The sequence below is a fragment of the Archocentrus centrarchus genome, chromosome 17, assembly GCF_007364275.1.
Source record: "Archocentrus centrarchus isolate MPI-CPG fArcCen1 chromosome 17, fArcCen1, whole genome shotgun sequence".
Lineage (NCBI taxonomy): Eukaryota > Metazoa > Chordata > Actinopteri > Cichliformes > Cichlidae > Archocentrus > Archocentrus centrarchus.
In genome coordinates, this window is record NC_044362.1 from 29,083,082 (window position 1) to 29,105,307 (window position 22,226).

At 38.8% G+C, this 22,226-nt stretch overlaps 1 protein-coding gene and 2 non-coding genes across 3 annotated transcripts in view; 1 reads left to right on the plus strand and 2 right to left on the minus strand.

The window, feature by feature from the left end:
- The window catches only part of LOC115795422 (contactin-associated protein-like 4), a 142,890-nt gene that overhangs the window by 75,556 nt on the left and 45,108 nt on the right, over positions 1 to 22,226 (plus strand). Inside the window, exons 9-12 of the mRNA XM_030751320.1 lie at positions 133 to 282; positions 4,045 to 4,216; positions 19,114 to 19,220; positions 20,774 to 20,893. Coding sequence (XP_030607180.1) covers positions 133 to 282; positions 4,045 to 4,216; positions 19,114 to 19,220; positions 20,774 to 20,893 — 549 coding nt within the window. The remainder of the gene's footprint in view (positions 1 to 132; positions 283 to 4,044; positions 4,217 to 19,113; positions 19,221 to 20,773; positions 20,894 to 22,226) is intronic.
- On the minus strand, positions 7,275 to 7,357 carry trnal-uaa (transfer RNA leucine (anticodon UAA)). The gene has a single exon. It is a non-coding gene; the product is annotated as a tRNA-Leu (tRNA).
- On the minus strand, positions 10,054 to 10,136 carry trnal-uaa (transfer RNA leucine (anticodon UAA)). Its single transcript has one exon. It is a non-coding gene; the product is annotated as a tRNA-Leu (tRNA).

The window sequence follows — 22,226 nt, forward strand, 5'->3', positions numbered from 1 at the left end:
TGAAATTGTAACCTTGCATATGTTTTTAAAAAACATGACCCCCTAAACCCTAACAGATTTATGTTTTCAATGCTGTTTTTAAAATGAAAATAAATAAAATATGATTAGGGTTGTCACCTGCTTTTTCCCCAGGTGCTGCTCTGAGTGATGGTCAGTGGCATTCAGTGGATCTTACATGCAGACGGGGTCGCCTCACAATCTCTGTGGATAAAGAAGAAGGAGGCATAGCTCATGCCACCCCCTCATTTCCTGTCACCACAGGAAGTCAGCTCTTCTTTGGTGGTAAGAGTGACTCATGGCTCATTGGGCTTTTAGAAACTAAAATAAGGCAACCTTGAAATCCCTCAGCATCAGTGTTTCTATTATTTTTATGCTTATATTAACTGGAAAAGCCAACAGAAGAAACATTTCATAAAATATAAGTCAACATTCACAAGTGCTTTTTCTACATGTAATTATACTTCTTATTCAGTTACAAAAGCCCCTGAAAACTGATTTTAAAAGTATTTCTCTGGAAAACTAGATGTTCATGAAAAAAAATACCATTTGGGAGTTTAATACACAGCCAGCGTACTTCATCATGACTGTGCGGGTGTGTTCTGCATATATTTGATATTCAGCAAACCGAGAATAAAACAATCTTATATCTGTTTAAATACTGCTGATCCTGATTGGCGCATTAAATTGCACGCCATTGCATTTTATTACCGAAGCCTCTTCAGAACTCTGAAAAGAGTAGAAAAACATGAGTATAGCAATCTGCTGTATTTAGTTGAAAACATTATTTTCAGGTATGATATGTGGATATCCCTAATATGATCATCTCAGGCACATAACAGTCCCACCCATCTGCTGTTCACATTTTGTGTTAATAGGTGGCAGTCAGTCAGGTGAAGTTGGCTTTCAGTACAGTTTAAAAGAGCCGTATTTATAAAAGATGTGCATCCGTATTTGAAAGTTTTTTATATTGCACCATACAGTCAGTGTGCTCTTTCTCTCATCTTGCTTCTGTCTCTCTCTTGCCTCGTTCTGCTATCCCCTTCATTCTCTTTTCTTTCATTTTTACTCCTCTCTTTCCCCTTTTGTTCTTACACCGCTGCTTCCCTCACTGCCTAAAAATCTCATCTCCTTTGTTTTCTCTCTGCTCAGCAATACTGTAGTCGAGGCATTTTGTTTAACAGCTGTAGGCTTTTTATCATCCTGCAAGTGCGTTCTCACACACTTACACATAGGCTATCTCGCTATCCACAGTAAATGGATTGATAGATAGATCTGTAAATACTTTTATTAATCCCCTTAGGAAATCTCAGGTGACACAGTCAAGAAAGAAAAAATATAAATAAAAACAGGACATTAAATATCAGCAGTACATAGAATTAATAAAATACCCAAGTAAAAAAGTGCAAATTATCCCTACAAGACTAATGACTGGTATTATAAACTTTAACAGCAGGGATAAAGAATCTCCTGAACTGCTCAGTTCTATAGTGCAGGGACAGGAGCCGGTTGTTCCTGGGGTTGCTGAGAATGACATGCAACTTGCTCCTCACATACCTCTCCAGCACAGCCCCCAAAACCATCGGTTTAGTCTTGGTTGTATTCAAGATGAGGCAGTTCTCCTTACTCCAGTCACAGTAGGCAATGGTAAAGTCCCAGTATTCCACCTCCTGACCATCTTTTATACATGCCACAATTGCTGTATCATTAGAATATTTCTGAATGTGGCAAATAGACTTGTATTTCATGTCAGCAGTGTACAGTGTGAAAAGGAATGGGACCAAAACAGTTCCCTGCGGGGCTCCAATGTTATTTGCAACCGTCCCAAAAACATAGTCGCTGTCCCGTTAGGTAGTTATGTATCCAGGGGGTGAAGGTTGAACCGACCCCCATCTTCTTAAGCTTGTCTCTCAAAATCTGGAGTTGAATTGTGTTAAACACACTAGAGAAAAACACAATCCTCATATAGCTGCCAGGCTCGTCCATAAAGGAATAGGTCCTGTGAAGCAAGGAGAAGATCATGTTATCCACACCGATTTTCTCCTGGTACACAAACAGGTCCAGTGTATGCTGGACTTGTGGTCTCAGTAGGCAAAGGAGTAGCCTCTCTATTGTCCTCATATATGATATGGGAAGTGAGGGCAACAGGTCTGTAGTTGTTAATCATGGTCAGCCACCCTGCATTACTGGCACAAGACATGATGTTTTCCACATGGTTAGAACACAGTCTGGACCAGCTGCTTTGCCAGAGTGCTGCCTCCTCAGCTCAGTTCTTACATCATCCACTTAATAATAATAATAAAAAAAAAAAAAAACAGCTGTGAGAAGCTGGTGTAGAAGGTGCGACAGCTGTGGTGTTGGGGGGGCTGCTTAGTGAGGGTGATGGTGGAGAAGAGGCTGGGCCAGCAGAGGTGCAGGGGAGCACCAAGTCAAACCTTTTATAGAACAGGTTAAACTCATTTGCTATGCCCATGTCTCCTGGAGGTCGTCTCCCCTTGAAGCCAATGATGGTGTTCATTCCTCTCCAGACCTCTTTGATGTTGTTGCACTGCAGTTTCCTCTCCAGCTTCCTTTTATAGTCCCATTTTTCCTGCTTCAAACTGCCTTTCAGGTCATGTTGTGCCAACTTAATAATTTCCCAGTCACCAACCTTGAAAGCTTCCTTTCCCTCAGTTAGGAGGCACTTGACACTGCTCACAATCCAAGGTTGTTAGGAAAGCAGTGAACTATGGTCCATATTTGCATGATTTTAACCACTTAGGAGCACAAAAACACCACAAATAACAGCACCACTGTTTTTGTGGCAGAAGACCTTTACCAGAGTTTGACTTCGTACTCTCACTATTCATTTCACTCATCCACTGCAGCTCTGACATTTTCTAAAGGGCTTAAGGGCTTACCTGAGGCAGCTGTATGTGGGAACAGATGTGTTCAATGAAGATGAGATATTAGCTGGTCTTTAACCAGCCAGTTATGTAGGACAAAGGCCATGTGATGTTGGATTGTGGTGATATAAGAAGAGAGCAACTAATATTCAGGCACATTCACAATCACTGGCGTGTGGGTGTTGTGTGAGCTGCTTCCTGCATGCTCCACTAAGGCAGCTCCATCACATAAATCCTGCAGATTATTTCCAGTAGTCCAAATGTGTCTGAAACAAACTATCTATCTATCCATGCATTTCCTTCTGTTTAGCCTTTTCAGGATCATGGAGGGGCTTGACCCTATCCCAGCTGTCATATGGTGAGAGGCAGAGTACACCCTGGACAGGTCGCCAGCCTGTCGCAGGGCTGAAGCGAACTATTTACTGCTTTCTGCTACATGTGAAAAAAATGCTGACCTGTCTCCCCTAAAATTGTCCAAAGTGCATTAGTTAAAATTGCTATTATGAAAATCCATACTCAGTGCATGTTGACCTTTTCATCAAGTTATTAAACTCAGTGAATTTTAACCAACACAGTGGGTATTTCTTTAAAGTAAATATTCATTTTTCATGATACAACCACCATGAGTGTTACAGACACATCATATATCAACTCTTCCCCTTTTTTGTGAGGCTTTTTTCAGCTTTATTTTGATAGGAACAGTTGAGAGACAGCCAGAGAGTAGGAGAAGACACGTGGCAAATAGCTGAGGGCAGACTTGAACCCAGGCCACTGCAAACACTTCCTCATGTAAGGGCAGACAGAGTTCACTTTAAGAGGCAAACACACCCGACCGCTGACCAGGAGACTAGTGTCGGAGTTTCCTTTGGGACCACGTTTAAGTTTTGCATTCCCTTCACAAACAAACTGCAAAGTTTTAATTTCTAAAGTCAGAGCCAGTCTGGATCTTCTCACACAGCCACTAGTGATCCCGAAACTTTAAAACCAAACTACCGGTCATGATATCATCTTGTGCAGATGACCTATCATGTTGTTTTCTGTGAAAGTTAATATAATATAATTTCATTAGTGTCTTTTCTTTCCTTCTTTCTTTCTTTCTTTCTTTCTTTAATAGATCAGTACTGTCTTGTGACTGTTTTTCTTCTGCTTCGTCCCCATCAAGGTTGTCCTGCTGAAGAGCACAGTGAGGAATGCAGAAACCCCTTTGAGACTTTCCAGGGCTGCATGCGCCTCCTCACTGTGGAGAACCAGCCAGTCGATCTAATTATGGTACAGCAAAGACTGCTGGGAAATTACAGTCAGCTGCTGATCGACATGTGCGGCATCACTGACAGGTCAGCACCAGTAGAATCCCATCTCATTGAGCTCAGATTTAATCATAGTTCTACCCTTGCTGTCACTGACACTGAGACGCAGAGACACCAGTGCAGAAATCCTTAACACTGTGCTTCTTAGATAAGCATTCGTGTTTAATTTTAGCCATAATGTGATGGAGTGGCTCTGTCATTGACTGCAGGAGTCCGAACACATACACAAGCACAACACACATTCCCCTTACATGCTTACATTTAGCTAATAAAACATGCTATTAACCGTTTTTCCTTGACCGTGTCAGGAGCATTTGTACATTTGTACCATTTGTTGGTACATCAATCACTGTGTCATCCCATCAAGGAGATTGGTTCACAAAACAGGGGTGTTTCCTCTGTTAAATAGTAGATTGCTGTGCACTTTCACTGTCATATTAACAATAGTGATATTTCTTGTTTGTAATATTATTATTTTTGCATTTGAAGGAAAATGTGTATGAAAATAGAGATTTGTTGTATTTTTGGGTCTGAAAAAAATGAATCAGGTAAGAAAGTCTGCTGGTTTTATTTTTTTTTTAAAGTTTAAGGCCTAGTGGGAAAGGCACTAGTGCCTTGGCCCTGGTGCAGCGCCCTGTTATGATCATATCATTGGCCACACCTTTGGGCTATTATCAGTTGTATCCAGTCCCATAGATATGGCCTGCAGTCTCACTTATTAATTAATCTAACAGCAGAAAAAAGTAGGCTGTTGCACAGACTATATATAAAAAATGGACATCACTTATTGGTTTGGAGAACCACTTTCTGAAACTTCAACAGAAGTATTTCAGCTGTCAGTGTGTTGGTTTTTGGAGCCAGAAGTGACCATATTTGGACAAGAGGGTGGAGTGCTAAGTTATCAGCTAGTGCTACATAGATTGGTTATCAAACATCTATAGATTGTGTAGGTCCATAACACAGACTAAGCAATATACAAATAAAATACTAGAACTTCACTAAGCAAAATATTAGTATAATTAATGGCACAGAAAGACATACTACTTGTCAGAGAATTAAATTTAAAATCCTCCAGCAGGCTACAAATACAGTCAAAAGGTTCAGTTCAGCAGTGGTGAAGCACAGCAAACAGCTGATGGCTACATCTGCCTGGATCTGCATACATCTGTCCGTCAACACACCAACACCCTTACATTATAAGCCTTAATAAAGTTCAAAAGGATGAATTACAATAAAACCTATAAATCAACACCCAAACAGCTGATAAAATATAAAGGGGTAAACGTGGACTGACCTGCTTTTGGAGCCAGCTTCTACTTTTTGACAGTTCTACATTGGCTTCATTTTCCAGCTATAGAGCTGTAATGTCACGCATTGTAACCAGTGATAAACAGAAAACATATCATGAAAAAGGCCTTTAGTGGTCAAGTAAACAGGTACATGTAAAAATGTTCTGTGCTAAATGCAGAATTGAATTTTCAAACATATGGATTACTTTGTTAAAAAGTATATTTTTATGCAAATTTAGATCTTTTCCTAACTCAGACCAAGTAGTATTAGTGCCTAAATCCTAACCAAATGTGTAAAATACACAAACCGAGTAAAAGAAAACGTAAAAAAAAAAGCCAAAATGACAAAAAAGTGCAAAGTCTAAAAAGTGTGAATTGAACTTATGTGTTTTAGATAATGTGTCTGCAGCTCATTTTCCCTCTTTTGTGCATTTGCTGCTGTTTTTAGTCCTCACATTCAGCAAGCAGAATGATAACCACTGAAAACTGTCTGTTGAGCCTGCTCGCAGGTGGAGGAGTCAGTCTTGGTCTGTTTTGTTGTTTGTTTTTTTAGCTGCTACGTTTTGTATCTTTTATATATGCTGTACAGTATTTTGGCTTCTGCCTTTCATCCTTTTCCTTTCTTGTTTTGTTTTGTATCATCACTGTTAGCACCATCATTTTTTTATGTTCTCTTCCACTTTTTTCAGGAGTTAGAGAGAGAGAATCGAGAATCACACATAATACACCAGGTGCTTTTGCTGGTCACCTGGTGTGCTCTGTGTGTGGAGCTTTGATCCTTCAGGGAGTATGGATGTGAGATTTGGGGAGGGTTCAATGAATAACATTTGGCACAGATTGAAAATGTTTTTTACGGTAAAATCATTTATTTTCTCCCAGGAGAGGTCAGTGCTTTGCAGCAGCCGTTGAGATATGTTTACTACCCTCAGCTGGTCGGTGTGTCATGATGGGAAAATAATGGAGCGGTAGTGAATGCAAACACTACAGTGTTCAGATCTGCAGTTATCGTTATACTAAAGGAATAAATGACCTTTTTTTGGCAGTTTCAGTGGCCGAAATCCAAGAATATGAACTAATCAAAAACAGACCTGTTGAAAGAAAACTACACAATCCTCCATCTACCACATTGTCCTTTCTTACACATAAGCTAGCAGACATCAGGAAACCTCCATGATTTAGGTCAATTGCTTGCTATGAATTAAGCAGACGACACGGTGCTTTTGGATTCTAATCAATTCTCTAGAAAAGACTTGAGTAGTCAGCTTGAGCAAATCATGTGAACATGCACTCTACCAGCAGTGGGGATTGAACCCACGTGGGCACATGTCCATTGGAACTTAAGCCCAATGTCTTAACCAGTCAGTCATCCTGGCATTGGTGGGTTGAAGTCAGCACCTTGTCCATGGTTATATCAAACTGCTTGGACTCACCCAGCTGTGACTGGTTGGGGGTGAGAGCAAAAGATATATATACTTTTTCTTGACCTCATGACTTTTTCTGTTGATGTCACGAAGAAGTATTTACAAAACGCAATTAAGCAGAACAGCGATGTCCATCTGGGCCACTGTGTGGATGGCAGGGCAACATGGTGGCTTCCACAAACCAATTATTTCTGTGTTTATAAGAATCCAACTTGTTGGAGGATGTAATTACACACTACTCAGTGTATATTTATGAGTGCAACATTCTTTTCTTCCATTAACAAAACTCAAAAACAAAAATACTTGGCGTACCTTTAAACAAAGACCTTGTCACCACTGCAATGATTACCAGGAACCACACAAGAACCTGAATTCTACCAGGAGTGGGGCTTGAACCCACGAGAGTATGTACTCATTGGAACTTAAGTCCAACGCCTTAACCACTCGGCCATCCTGGTGGTACCAGGGGGTGTGATTGTAACTGTTAAAAAGATTAAAAGAAAATATGGTACAGCATACAGTAGATGCAGGAAGACAGTCAGAACACTTTCTAAAAGTAATTTATAGTCATCTCAGATCAGTAGAGTAAGTCATGTGCAGCAGAAACAATTGCCTTCTGTCTCGATGATACACTAAATACACAATGCAGTAAGAGGAACAATTATCACAATTATGAATGTTCCTTCTGGCATAAACCAGAAAACACACTTATGTATGCTATATAATTCATGAATACAGCTGAAGACATAAGCTACATATTTTCACCAGAGAAAGAGGATCTCCTCCAGCTGGTTTTATTAAATAACTTTCCTTTCCCACATTTATCAGATTATTTTTCCATGAAAATTCAGCTCCTGCACAGATCTGGCTGCAGGAACAGAACAAGAGAAACAGAATCGTAGCCTCTACTGTACAATCAAGCTTTGATTAGATTTAGGGCCTGTGAGATATAAAGTTTTAAGAAAAATAGACCCACACCAGACACACCTTCTGTATCCTGCTCTAGCCTAAAGGAGACTATTTCTTCTCTGTGTACACATTTATGTCAAGATTTAAGACCAGAGTAACTCCGTGTAGCAGTAAGAGTGTTGGAGCATCCATGTTTTTATAGACTTAACACATTCTTCAAACTGCAAGCAACACAGTTAAAACACTTTTTAAGCATCTTGAGTGCAACACCTTAACCACTGAGCCAACCTGGTCACATTGTTGTGAAGGGGCAGAGGGGGTGGGGGGTGGGGGGGCCCACTCTTTTTTTTTTTTTTTTTTTTTTGCACCAAAAAGGAAAAGGCACGTGCCAATATCAATACAACACGATTAATGGTAAGTGGAATTGATCCCAGAGATCATCTCTGGTAAAGTGTCTATATATACCGGCAAATCATATTTACCCTGGTTCACCTACAGCTATGAATCATTTAGGCTGCCTTGATTAGTTGACAGAAATCAGCTGATCGCATAAATCAAGAAAATTCTCCAACTTTCAAATGACTGGATAAATGTCATGTTTATCTGAGATTTCCAGAGTAGGATTTAACCCAAATGGGTATGCACACATGAGCTTAAGCCCAACAGCTTAAACACTCACCTATCCTGGCAATGAACAAGGAACACCAGGCATGCCATGGCAGCTGCTGCACAAAGAACTGTAGTTGTAAATGACGTGAACTGGGCCAGAAAGTTTAATAACAGGATGAATTACAGAAAGTTGAATCTGTTCATCTCAATGTAAAGTTTTTCAGTGAGAGAAAAAAACACTACGTCCAGATGAAGATTCAAATTTCTAGGATTTCCTTACCTGGATGACTGAGCGTGCATCAAAACAACAGGATGAATCAGTTGTCTTTCATTGTTACTTTGGTTTATTCTTTTGCATTATTGCTTGTTTAAGGGCCATTGTTTACGTGAAAGACATTAATCTCGAGGTTGAATATGGTCTGTTTGCAATAAGTAAGCTGAATCCATTTGTTTTATCTAAACTTAGTTTCAAGCTTGAATTTAAATTGATTGCTCTCGTAAAGTACAATAAGAGTTGCTACACAATCAAAGATATGTTCACAAAGAAAAATATTACTACACTGTTTAAACACTAACATATGGACATTATGAGTATTTAGACTTCCTGAAAAACCAGTAAACCTCTAGTGTGGTATCTAGCAGACATGCTTAAATTTCCAAAATGTTCTTGTTATTGTCAAAGTCTGGTCACCTGTCAATATGCCCCCATCCACCAACACCTGACTGCAGCATTACCTGAACTCTAACCAGTTATGTCAGGGTTAAACAGATCTGGTTGGTTTGTTGACTGTTTCAGAAAACAGTTCATTAACACTTTGACTTCACCCATTAGTTTGGGAAGTTCCAGCTCAAAGCCGTAAGCTGAGTGGTTCCACTGTATCTTTCTGACACCAGAAAAAAAAAAAAAAATCAGGTTTATTCAATAAGACTTAACACTGGAGCCTGAGACCATCAAGTTATCAGGAGCACTAAAATTAGTAAATAGTGTTGTCACTAAAACTGTCAACTAAATTGTAAGCAGACTGCCTTATTTCACATCTATACACATCTTTGCTCCAAAATAAAATTGGTTTGGTCTTAAATTCAATAAATTCAGTGCATCTCTTAGCAGAAAAATAAAAATATTAATAAGAAATGTGTACTAAAACCAAACACAATATTAAATCAGCCGGCCACTGTTTTCACCTTTACATTGAGCTACATTCCTGTTACTTAAAACATCGCCCATTGACTATCCCTGCATGATGGATGTGACTAAAACTCATAGCAAGGTATTTGACAGCTGTGAGATCCCTTTCTTCTTGCCAATTATTCTGCAGTTTACTGTAATAAATTACGACAAACTTTCAAAGAGCTCTCATGGCTAAAATGGGTGAAAACACAGTAGAACAGCAGTGCAGTAGAAAAAATAATTATTCCAAATATAAAAGTTCCTTTTGGCAAAGACCAGCAGGTACTTGCTAATATGTAACACATAGTACATATAAGCTTGACAGAACTAGGTAGGATTTTTTATTTTTTTTTTACCAGAGAACCAGCTCACACAGATTTATGTAGAAAATTAAACACAAGTTTTGACTGTTACAACCTCCAGCTTGTCTCACACTGCAAGGGAACCACACAAGAATGTGAAATATACCAGGAGTGGGGTTTGAACCCACGAGAGCATGTGCTCATTGGAACTTAAGTCCAACGCCTTAACCACTCGGCCATCCTGGTGCCTTATGGAAATGTACAATACAAATAATCATGTTGTTAAAGATGATTTCAGGACATAAATGAGATTAAGGAGTGGGGTTTTATGTGCCCTCGAGCAATGAACCCAAAAATATCCACTATTGTAGCATAGTGTTAGACAGCTGTGGGATCCCTCTCTTTTTACCAATTTGAAAAAATAATTGCTATAAAATATCTTTGCCCATTTTCCTGAAGCCTTTGTTACTCACTGTCTTTAGAAAACACGTATCTTTGGCCAAAGGAAGATGATTGTTTGTTGAGTTCAGTGCGTCTTTGTGAAGTTGATGAAGACATTGATGTGATTTAAGGTCTGCTTTTAGGTGTGACCTAAGTTCATGCTGGACGAGTCACACTAGCAGCACTAGCATTTATTATACTGCGGTTTATGGTGTGCTATCAGCCAGTCGAATACGTTTGTTTTGTTGCTTTGTGGTGCAGACACAATTCTGCAGCACTCTTTGCATACAATTTCTTCTTGGTTTAGATCACTTGCTCTAAATCCAAAGTATTTCCAAACAGCAGATGATGATTCGTGTCAAGTGACAAGCTCTTTGCCTTCTGCTGTGCCAGAAATTAAAAATTTGTTGTATATCTGTCTTTTAATGTAGTGTTAGTCGTCCAGGAAGAAGCTGTGACTGGGCCATGCAGGCATGTCATCAGGCAGTGATTTTGGGAATGCTTGATTTGATTTTGTGTTGCCTTTTATTGGCAGAGCACACATTTTCAACATTGTTCAATCATGCCCATTCAATTGCGGGAGGCTAAAATCGTGATTTGGGTAATTGTGCAGTCCTGCATGTACCTGTATCCTAAACTTACATCAAACTGATCAGCAAAGTACTGATCACAGATTTTAATGAATTTAAAAGTATGAATAACAGTATGAACTCACAATAAGTGAGAAAATCCATATGATTCAGGCCAAATCACTAACATCTCCTATTGCACAGTGAGCTAAGTGGGTGGGCTCCTTCTTGGGATAATGAATGTTTTAGACCATTTAAACAAAATTGCGAAAGTGATTCAGAGCGCAAAACAATTTCACATATTCATCCCCTCACAGGCTCTCAGTAATTCATATTTGTTTGCTACTCTTGAGTGCATGCACATCTAAGACGTGTATAGACTTCTTATTTCAGCAAACACCGCGCTGAACGTGAAGTTCATCAGCAGTCATCTGTGACACATCTGTGAGGCTCGAGTACACTATAGACTCCTGACACACTGAATTTGATTGCATCAACAGTCAGATTCCTGATCCATCCTGTAACACATACACAAACAGTAAATATACTGTGTAAAATAAAGGAATGGAGCAAAGTGGTAATGTGAATTTAAAGTGAAAGCTAAGTGGTTTATCTTCAAGGCTCCAGCTTACTCTGAGATTAAAGTAGTATAGAGATAAATGGAGGTAAAAAAAAAATCCCACTGTAGCAGGCTGACAGGCTGCTGAGTTAGGGCTTTTATCTAAATAAAGGCGAGGTTGCAGATTCTGTGCAGTCATCTGTTTTCTCTTAAATATTCCTGCCTGCGTTTGGGCAAACACACAATTTAACACTGTCACATACATTTGTGTAAGTAAACTCACACTAAAACGTACGTTTAGGATTGAAAGAGTAAGTAGAGTAAGAAAGTCTGTGCCAAGCACTGCATCCACCAATGACTTAAAATTGTTTTTATGTGTGTGTGCATGTTTGTGTCAAACCTCCCGGAGGTGCCAGCCGGTCTTGGAGCAGATGGAAAGCAACTGGTGTGGCTAAAAACAGCGTTACTCAACGTCTCCTGTTGTCCTCTCTGTGTCTTTATCTCAAGAGAATGAGGTCACGTTACTCCTTCATGTGGTTTAACGGAGACACAGCAACACATGTGTCACATGTGTCTTCTAACTTGTCTCAGGCACAGCACAGATTCTGAGGTATCTGTCTCTGAGATTTTCATGGTGCGGTGGTCAACACAGTGCAGCCAGAGAAGCACATACTGTACAAACAGACAATGCACGAGCAAATGCTGAAAATACAACAATTCTAGAGGAATTTTTGGCTGTTATAATAACAGATAAAAGTAACAGCAACCTCCAGGGCCTGAAAAATAGAGCCAATGTGAAAATGCCAATAAACGGAGTTCCTCAAATGGTCACTTCAGGCTAGTTTCAAAGGTGAGTTAATCCCCTTGGACTCCCATCTTAAAATATAGTTTTTTCAACTGCTTATTCAGGGATGCAGTAATCTAACTATAATCTATGTATATCTGTAATAATATATTAGTTGTGTCAATAGAATGATATGAATTAAAGGATTTACATATTATCACCTTCTAACAAAGTTGAAGGATTACCAACTTCAGTAATTTTGTGAGTGGCCATGGCAGCAGCTGTGTCCCAGTCGTGCCATCACATTTTGGTGGCAACTGTGGAGGTCTGAAGGCCACTGAACAATGAAAGTATGGATTATGTTTCTGCAGTGCTCACAGTGTTGAAGAAAGGACTTTTCAAAAACCCACAGCAGCGTTTCTCTGGTGTAGGCGGCAGCACAGATGTAAATAAAGAAGTAAAAAAAAATCTCATAAGAATGAACTGAATGAATTGTGCCACAATACATATTATAATATTCAGTCAATTCAACCACATCATTAATGCCTTGTGATATCAAAACAGCTCTGACCCATCATGGCACCTAAGACCTTTAGGGGGTGTCCTGTTGTGGCTACAACCAGGATGTTGGCAGAGGATCCTTTGGGACGTGTAGGCTGCAGGATGAGGCTTAAGCATCCAACTGGGAACTGGGAACACCGCTGCTGTTAGGGAGTGTTGTTTGCCATGTGTCAGTGTTTAGATGGGTCATGTGTGTAACATCCGCTCCAAAAGCCAGGACCTGAGTTTTTCCACCAGGAGGCTGTGTTTTAAAAATGCAAGCAATGTATGATTCAGTCACATTAGCTCACATGTCTCAGGGACATCTGTGTTTGACTTCTCTTTGTCTAAATCATCGTGGAAACAGGGAATGTTACTCTGCTGTAACTGAATCACAGCTACAGAGGAGTCATAAAGGCATTTTCTGAGGTATAAAAGAGCACGTAGTGCCTTGATTTGAGTTTTCAACATCAAGGTAACAAAAGGGAACCTCATGCACAGAAGATGCAGAAAAATATAAGGCCTTTTGAATAAAAATGATAGAACTTACCAGCAAAGAAAAACAGTATTAACAAACATATAGAGCAGTTTTGTTTTTAGAACTACATGAAACTAAGAAATATATGATGAGCATTCATTAAGTTGCCATATGGCAATGGTTATTTAATCATTTGTAGGATATTATTTCACAACTGAAGTAATATTTTACTATTATTTTAGTGATTTTGAGCTCGCAGAAAGCTCATTTGATGATTGTCAATTGAAGTTTTATCATCCAGTCTCCAATTTAGAGACTTTTTAGACAAATAGTGCAAATAGTTTTCCATCTGTGATGTTCACTTAAAATTAAAAAAGTTTGTTTTCTTGCCTTTACCTTCTACCACTGTGTGTCAAAATATTTTGCTCCTGCTCACAGTTGTGCATATTTGCTTTCTAATAAAAAAAACGGCTCCGTTTTATTGAAATAAATCACACGTTGGCTTTCATCACAACGAATTACCAGCAGTGGCCCATGGACAAAGTAATAATGAGTCACATTTGCACACATGTATCTGACAAGTCAGTGAAAAATGTAAAAGCATGATGAAACAAACAAACATGAATGGGTACTTGTAAATATGATTACAGTTTCTACAGTATTTATCATTTCACAGGCATTTTATCACTCCCTTAGTAAGTTGTGAGCTGCATACATACCACAAAAATGTAGAGGGGAAAAAACACATGTCAAAGGGAGTAGAGTTTTTCTTTATCTTTTTTTTTCTTAAATGTCACAGTTTAGTTATTTATTTTCAGTGCTGAAATGTAGTATTTTTACAGTCTCTGCCTGCCTTCTTCAGTCCCCTCCATCCCTCTCCCTCCCACACAGAACTGATGTCATGATGTTACAGCCGTATGATATTTATCTATAAATAACACACATAGCTTCAGTAAAGCCTCCTGGGATCTGGAGTCATTGATGGAGCTTCTTCAAACAGTCTTGCAGCAGTCAGAGAAGATCTACTGCTGAGAAGAAGCAAAAATATATCCACTGTTCAGTGGAAAACCTTTCCTTTTATATAAAATGAAAGAAAAATCTGAAGCACGAGTGTGTGAAGTGGTGAAATTATTCTTTTGATCTCACAAAGGGAAGGTATTTCAGTGGATACTTTCCATTAAGCAAAAGGAAGCAGATTAGACCAACAACATTTCAGATTATACTTAAATAGAAAAATCAATATTGAAATGTTCTGAGCTTGTTTAGTTACTTAAAGACTGGGAATAAATGACATTGAACATCTGCACCCCCCCATGAAATGGAAAGGTGAATTTCAGCCCCAGAGCCAGTTTGATGAAGTATTTTTTTTTCTTTATGAAAGGTACTTGAAGTGGGAAAGTCTTTTTTTCCCTCTCAATATTCACTTTTGATGTGTAGGTCCAAGATTCAAAGTGTTTTTAAATATTAGCAAATACTTTTATTTACAGTGACACTAAGACACATATTATACAACTTCAAACAAATAATTTAACACAGAAATTTCTCTCTGCCTTAGAAGAGCATTCAGTTGAATTAGTGTTGGATTTCTACTCTGATATTATCAGATTCAAGATGTCCAGGTGTTTAAGAGAGAGATTTATTTTCCATGCACTCTTTATGTGAGTAATGGATACATATATTAAGATTATCCATTGAGCTTTTAAATTTAAAACCCACAGGAGGTGACACAATATGATTTATGTTTTTATATTGGGGTGAAAAAAAAATTACAGTATAGAGGATAAAAAACATACAATTTTTTAACAGTCTAAAGCCGGATTGGTCAGACCAGAGCAAATGTTTCCTGACAAATCTAAACATCATACCGAAACAATGACAGAAAAAAAAAAACTGTCTGAAACTGAGTGTTTAGAGCAGTCTGAGTTTCTTGGCTCACAGGGATTATTTACACTGGCCTCATTATTTAGAAACTTTGGCCATTTTTCTTATGAGGTCTCATTATCCACCACAGTATATAACATGTATATAACAGGAAATGAGCAAAAGCACAGTAGATCCCCTGTAATACATTCATTTTGTTCTTTTTCAACCTTTTTCACCAATGTACTGCAGTTCTGTTACTCTTTGTCATGACCCTTGTGGGACCCATCAGATTGTTTATTTGTTGTGTGTTTTGTGTTTTCTGCGTTTTCCATGTCTTGTTTAGTTATTCTTTGTGTCTCAGTGTTAGTTACTTGAGTTATCATTGTCTTTTATTTTGAAAGTTAGTTTGTGTTCACTTCCTGTTTTTGCTCCTTTTCCTAGTGGTGTGCAGTACTACAAATTTTAGTATTCTCCAGGATCAAGAAAATGCAGGGCAATATTGTCGATACCAGTACCGATACTTTTAAAGGCATCTTATGTAGGAGAGAGTTGATTGTGTCATGATTTATGAGATGAATCATCACCAATTTGTCAAATCTGAAAAATTTTAATGACCACTAAATTACTGATCTTTGCTTTCAACTATAGTTAACACAATAAAACACACCTTTTAGCTTTTCATGTATTTTGTAACTTTTTTTTTTTTGGAGGGGGGGGGATGTCTGAAAAGGCTTTAAAGCACTTTTGGTCAGCTTCTCTTGGTTAAATATGTTATATAAATAAAACAGACTTGACAGTCAATGCAAAGGGTTGTTATCTTGAGACATATTTCATAGTTCATCTTTGAGGTATAATTTTTTTTCAGTTTCAATAAAGTAATTTAACACAATTAATTTGGCTAAATATTCATATATATTGAACATCTGACTATAGTCTACAGTCTGCTGAAGTAACAGCTATGATGACCAGAGAAATGAGTCATGATTGAAACATTACTGTGACAGTGGGCTCTGTCACTGTGTGTGTGTGTGTGTGTGTGTGTGTGTGTGGGGGGGGGGGGGGGGGGGTCTGAGGGATTTCCTTGCTCCTGCTCATTCTGGGACAAAGCTTTTTCTTCTTTTTCGTAGTCTTTCAAGTCTTTATATACGTTGGTGGTGTTGCCACAGTAGAGAATTTCCTTCCAACATGCATTCACAGCTGTATATTACCTCTACCCACTGCCCCACTTTCTCATAACTAATCCCAGCAGAGCAGTGAGAAGGGGAAGGAGCAAAGTTTGCCTGCATGAAAGGTGGTGTTTCTGATGAATGGGAGATCCAATACCAATACCAGCATCAGTATCGATACTATCGATATTTGGATCGATCTGCCCGCCTCTATCTTTTCCCTCGTATGTGATTGTCTGTCCCATCCTCAATTGTAGGTATTTGATTGTTTCCACATGTATTTCACCAATCAGTCATGAGTGTGGATCTATAGTCCTAACTTTCCCTTTGCTGCTTGCAAAACCTTTATTTCTGATTGGCCAATGAAGGCTCGCTTTATTTTGTCAGTTTTTTCTGCCTCTCACATGACAATCTGCCCTTAAAATGCTTTAACCTCTCTACGCTGAGAAAGCTTTTGATAGGGTCAGCTGCCCCTGTCTATACAGAGTACTTGAACGCTTAGGCTTTAAGGATAAATTCATTAGATGCATAACTCTTTGTATAGCAGCCCGACAGCCAAAATAAAAATGAATGGACACCTAACTAACAGTTTTCAGTTGTTTAGTGGGACCCGACAGGGTTGCTGTTTAAGCTTGTCACTTTTGTTCTATTCATAGAGTCTTTGGCTCAGGTTGTCAGACAAAACAAAGAGCTTAAAGGCATCACTATAGAAGATGCTGACCATGTCATTGGACTCTTTGCAGATGACATCATCACCTATCTCCAGAACTGCCTAAACTTAAGTCAACCCTGAGTGATTACGGATCGCTGTCTGAAACTGAAGTGGAAAGCAAAAAAAGTTAAAATATGTGGGAGTATCTATTTCTGATGATCTGGACGAACTTTTTAATTTAAATTTTTTACAAGATCGTGAATTCAGTAAAAAGAGACATGTTACGCTGGTCAATGCTTACTCTGGATTTGAATGCGAGAGTGGAGATAGTGAAGATGAACCTGCTGCCAAGATTTCTGTATCTTTTTATGGCTCTCCCAATCAGGATTCCAGACTCTCAATTTAATGCCTGGGATAAATTAATATCACGGTTTGTCTGGTCAGGAGCTCGACCAAGGATAAAATTTAAGACACTCCAAATTGATAAAGAGCATGGTGGTTTAGCCCTTCCTAATTTAAAAGCGTGTTATTATGCTTCCCAACTGAGATATGCGGTCTGTTGGTGCTCCCCAGAAATAGAGTCACGATGGAAACAAAATGAGCTGAGCCAAGAACAATATCAACCCCAAATACGACTAGGAGGACAGATTACTACAGACAGAAAGGGGAACCCCATCGTAGAAGACACATTGTGAATTTGGAAAGAAGTTTTTAACAAATACAAACTGGCAAATGCTATTAAACTTTTGATCTGGCCTTCTTGTCACTCAAAATTTTATCCTGGTGAGGCAGACTGTATTTTTTATAAATGGAGTAACCAAGGTCTGACAGCTGTGTGTCAGTTTATAGAAGGTAAGATTTTTTAAACCATTTGAAAAATTGAAAAGTGAATTTAACTTGTAAAACAGAGATTTGCTTAGGTACTTTCAAGTTAGACATTTTTACAGCACAGAAATAAGAAAATGTATTCCCTCTGAATGTATTGATTTTATTAGCGTATTTACAGATGCAATATCCTGTTAAATCTGTGTCTAAACTGTATAGAGGGCTGCAGAGACAAAATGGAAATAATACATTGTAAGATCCAGGTTAGATTCTTTATTACACCTCACATTATTAGTAGACAAAGGGGGATACAACAACAGTGTTGGAGGCAGTGCGGGCACATGAACACCAATCACACTCACATATTTTGGTCATGTATAAAATTACAGCCTTTTTGGGACATTATTTCCCAAAGTATTGAGTACATTATGGGCTACAGCATTCCTGAAGACACTAAGATTTTCTTGCTGGGTCTTTTATCTGGAGTTACAATCCCAACAGAGGACATCTATCTTCTTAAAATTCTGATTGTTACATGCAAAAAGGCCATCACAAAGTCGTAGCGAAAAACCAAACCGCCTTGGATAGAGCAGTGGCAAGAAACTGTGGAGGAGATTCACAATATGAAAAAGCTGACTCATACCCTACGGATAAAAGGACATTTGTGCTACAAACGCTGGACAAAGTGGCTTGCTTACAAACTAAAGGAGGCAGAAAGAGTTCTTACTGATTCTTACTTACTTTGGTGTCTTTACTTTTAAGAACTAGATAAAAACAGGGACTTTTCCTTTCATGTAAACCTGTATGAGCAGCCACAAAAGATCTTTTCATATAATCAGTGTTGGAGTCATTGCTCAAAAAAGTAGTGAAATAAACATTACTCATTACTTTTCTTAAAAGTAATGTAGTACAACATTTAATTTCTTGCCGAAGAAAACAATTCATTACACTACTCATTACATTACTTTTGCATTATTCCATAAAATGACCTGAAACTCAGTGTTACATAATTACCAGTTAACAATATAAACCTTAGGAGACATTCCCACAAATCCCTATCCTAATGAGGACACAAATACGACTTTGAGTGTTTACATATGAACACAAAACTGCTAACACAAAGCAGTTTAAAGCCATTGCCACAGTTAGAAATGGAGGATGCAAAACTGACTGCTCATCACTGCCTTTGTTAACTGTTGAAGTTCAGGCTCTGGACACAAACTGAAATCAGCTGACTGTAGTGCAAGTATGCAGGATGAAAAAAAAAAGCATCTTTATTTGATTTTTTTTTTTTTATTATTTCTATCTGCCCCCCCCCCCCCCCCCCCCCCCCCCCCCCCTCTCAGGTGTTCTCCCAGCCGTTGTGAACATGGTGGCCGCTGCAGCCAATCCTGGACCGTCTTTCACTGTAACTGCTCTGACACCGGCTACAGCGGAGCAACCTGCCACAGCTGTGAGTCACCTGACAGACAAGCATCAGCACATTACAATCACAAGTGAGGACAAAGAGAGAAAGATGGGAAGATGGGTAAGAGGGACAGATGACATGCAAATGAGGAAGAGAAAGCGTGTCATACAAGATAATGAGGATGTTTTTCATCCCAAGTAATTTGAACCAGGGGAGATGGGAAAAAACCTGTAAAAAAAAAATCAAACTGCCTTTAGTGACTTGGTTCAGTCAAAATAAGTTATTTGCTGCTTATCTCAAACTTTCCAGTGGTCAAGCAAAACTGCAGTAATGAATCCTACAGCTGTGCATTTTAATTGCATATTTTTTTTTTGCTGTTGCACACTCATGTGGTTGAACCTCGTCAGTCACAAGGGAGGCCCACTTTGAAGTGAACCCTACATTACATTATGAAGACCTAGAAACCTGCCATTCAGACTGTCTGACTGAGCCAGAAGAAAGTTCATTTAAAGGAAGGTAGAAGAGAGCTGACTTGTCTTGGATGAGTGAAATAAGATAAATAAGGACTATTTTAAACTGTGACTCAATCTATTGTGGTATTAATCCCAGAATAAAAATATGTAATTGAAAATCAGCATAATAGGTCAACTTTAAAGTATTTTCATTAGAGAATAACTGTTGACAAATATCTGCTTAGAAAATATGAAGAAAGCTCATTGATCATGTGCCATTGTTTATCTAAAGGGAAATGCAGTGACTTTAAAGACTCATGTTCCTTAGAACTTGTGTGATCTTCTGACTGCTCGTGTGTCCATAAATCTTTATTGTGGAATTAAACTTTAAATGAAGTGTCCCCTGAGATCTATTTTTATTACCTGCACATCTTTGCACCACCTTCTTTTGTGTGTATGAGTAATATGATGGAGGTTAGTGAGACTGTAGCTGTGACTAAAATGCCAAAGAGAGAATAAATAAATAAAACCATGACAGTGAGGCGAGCTTGTAGGTGAGATTTACTGGCTGGGTGCCGACTGCCTCGAGTCAAATCCTCGAGACTAAAACGAGGAGAGTTTCCCACACGGTTCACCTCTGGTCTCATTTTTATTTCTGATGTTTCTATGAAATCTGTTCTCTAACCACACTCAGGGAGTGTGAAGAATAAAAGGCCTTTGGCTGTGGAGAAGAAGAGAGATAAACAGGTGAGCAGAGTGTGGGAACTTTCAGATATGGGTTTGAATTGAAGGGCTCCATTCTTTGACTGCAGAAGATGTGCTGCTGTGTGACTGAGACAGAGATGAGGGGAGAAAGACTTATGGAGACAGAGAGAAAGAGGCAAGAAGGTCTGATAAAGTTAAATTTATAGTCTGTGTATTCCCATTAGTCATTACTGTCATCTCCAGTTGGATTAAACTTTAGTTTATGGGATGCTGGTGCAGAAATAAAGAACCTCAGATTATTTTCTTCACTCTGATCATGAGATGTTGATTCAGTGGTGATACATACGTATGAAGCAGCACCAACAGTATGTGATCTTCATCCCCTCACAGCTCTTGTGGGTCATCGTGTTAAAGTTGTTGTTCTCATTATTTTCCACCCAGCTGTGTACGAACAGTCCTGCGAGGCGTACAAACACAACGGCAACACGTCAGGACATTTTTATATTGATGTGGACGGCAGCGGACCAATCAGACCACAGCTGGTCTACTGCAACATGACAGGTGACACACACATGCACACGCACACACACACACACACACACTTTTGCACCTTGTCTTTCTCCCATCATCACTCAGCTTTTAATAATTTTAAATGACGCCCCTCTTATCACACCCAGATCCACATTATCTTCCACCTTCCTTTTTTTTTATTTCATTCTAAACTTCGATCACTCCCTCTACTCTTGTTTGTCCTTCGCTCCATCTTTCATGTCATTTTTATAATCATATAAATAAATTGTGATGACGTTCGTCCCCTTTCTCTGAATCACACACTTCTTTTATTTTTGTTTTTCTCTCATTGTCTAACTCACTGGAGTGACCCATACACAACATAGCTACTTTATACTGTGGAGGGTTGCAGGAGGGCTGGAGCCCATCCCTGTCCACATTGCCACAATGGGGAACATTGACTGCGGATCAGTCAGGCTATTGCAACACTAACACTGACAAATAACACTTACACACTAACTTAACATGCATGTCTTAAGAAGCAGCACCACACAGAGTGAGTTTAATCAAAATCACACACACAAAAAGAAATTTGGAAGGACAAAAAACATTGTCAGTTTTTATGTTTTATATGCATGATGATGATTGTATGATTATGAGAGTTAAGTATGCATTGGGTAAGACATTATGCTATAAGAAGCAAAACTCAAACATTTAGTACCAGTGAAAGGTTTAGACATACTAATGGGTAAGTATGTCCAAACTTTTGACTGGTACTGTAAGTGTAAAAAAAGAAAAAGCAAGCACAAACTTTTATTATTGAAGGCAATGGGACATTTTCCTTTGTTTTTTCCATACTGGCTGAACATTCTTACTGTAAGGCAACATTGCCAACCACTGAATCTCTGTGTAATCATTTACATTTATACATCAAATATGGAGAGAATAACAAACAAACAAGCACATATAACTGCAAAACTTAGCTGATGAAGTAATTGGTCAATTAGCAGAAGATCAAATGACTTTCAATCCTGGTTACTCCCAAAATGGACAAGATTAGAGATGAGCATATCATAGGGACAGCTCGAGCCCAGTGGTTTGGAGACAAAGTTAGAGGTGCAAGGGTGAGATGGTTTGGACGTGTTTATAGAAGACATAATGGATATACTGGACACAGGAGTTGAACACAGAGCTGCTAGGCAGGAGGAAAAGGGGAAAACCACAGAGGAGGTTAGTGGGTGTAGTGAAGAAGGGTTGGTGTGAAAAAGAGGATGCTAAGGGATACAATGAGATGGAAGGAGATGATTCACTGTGGCCTGAAGACCGGAACGAAGACGAAGATCTGGCATGAAAAAGGTGGCTTGATCAGCACTGTTACTGTAAT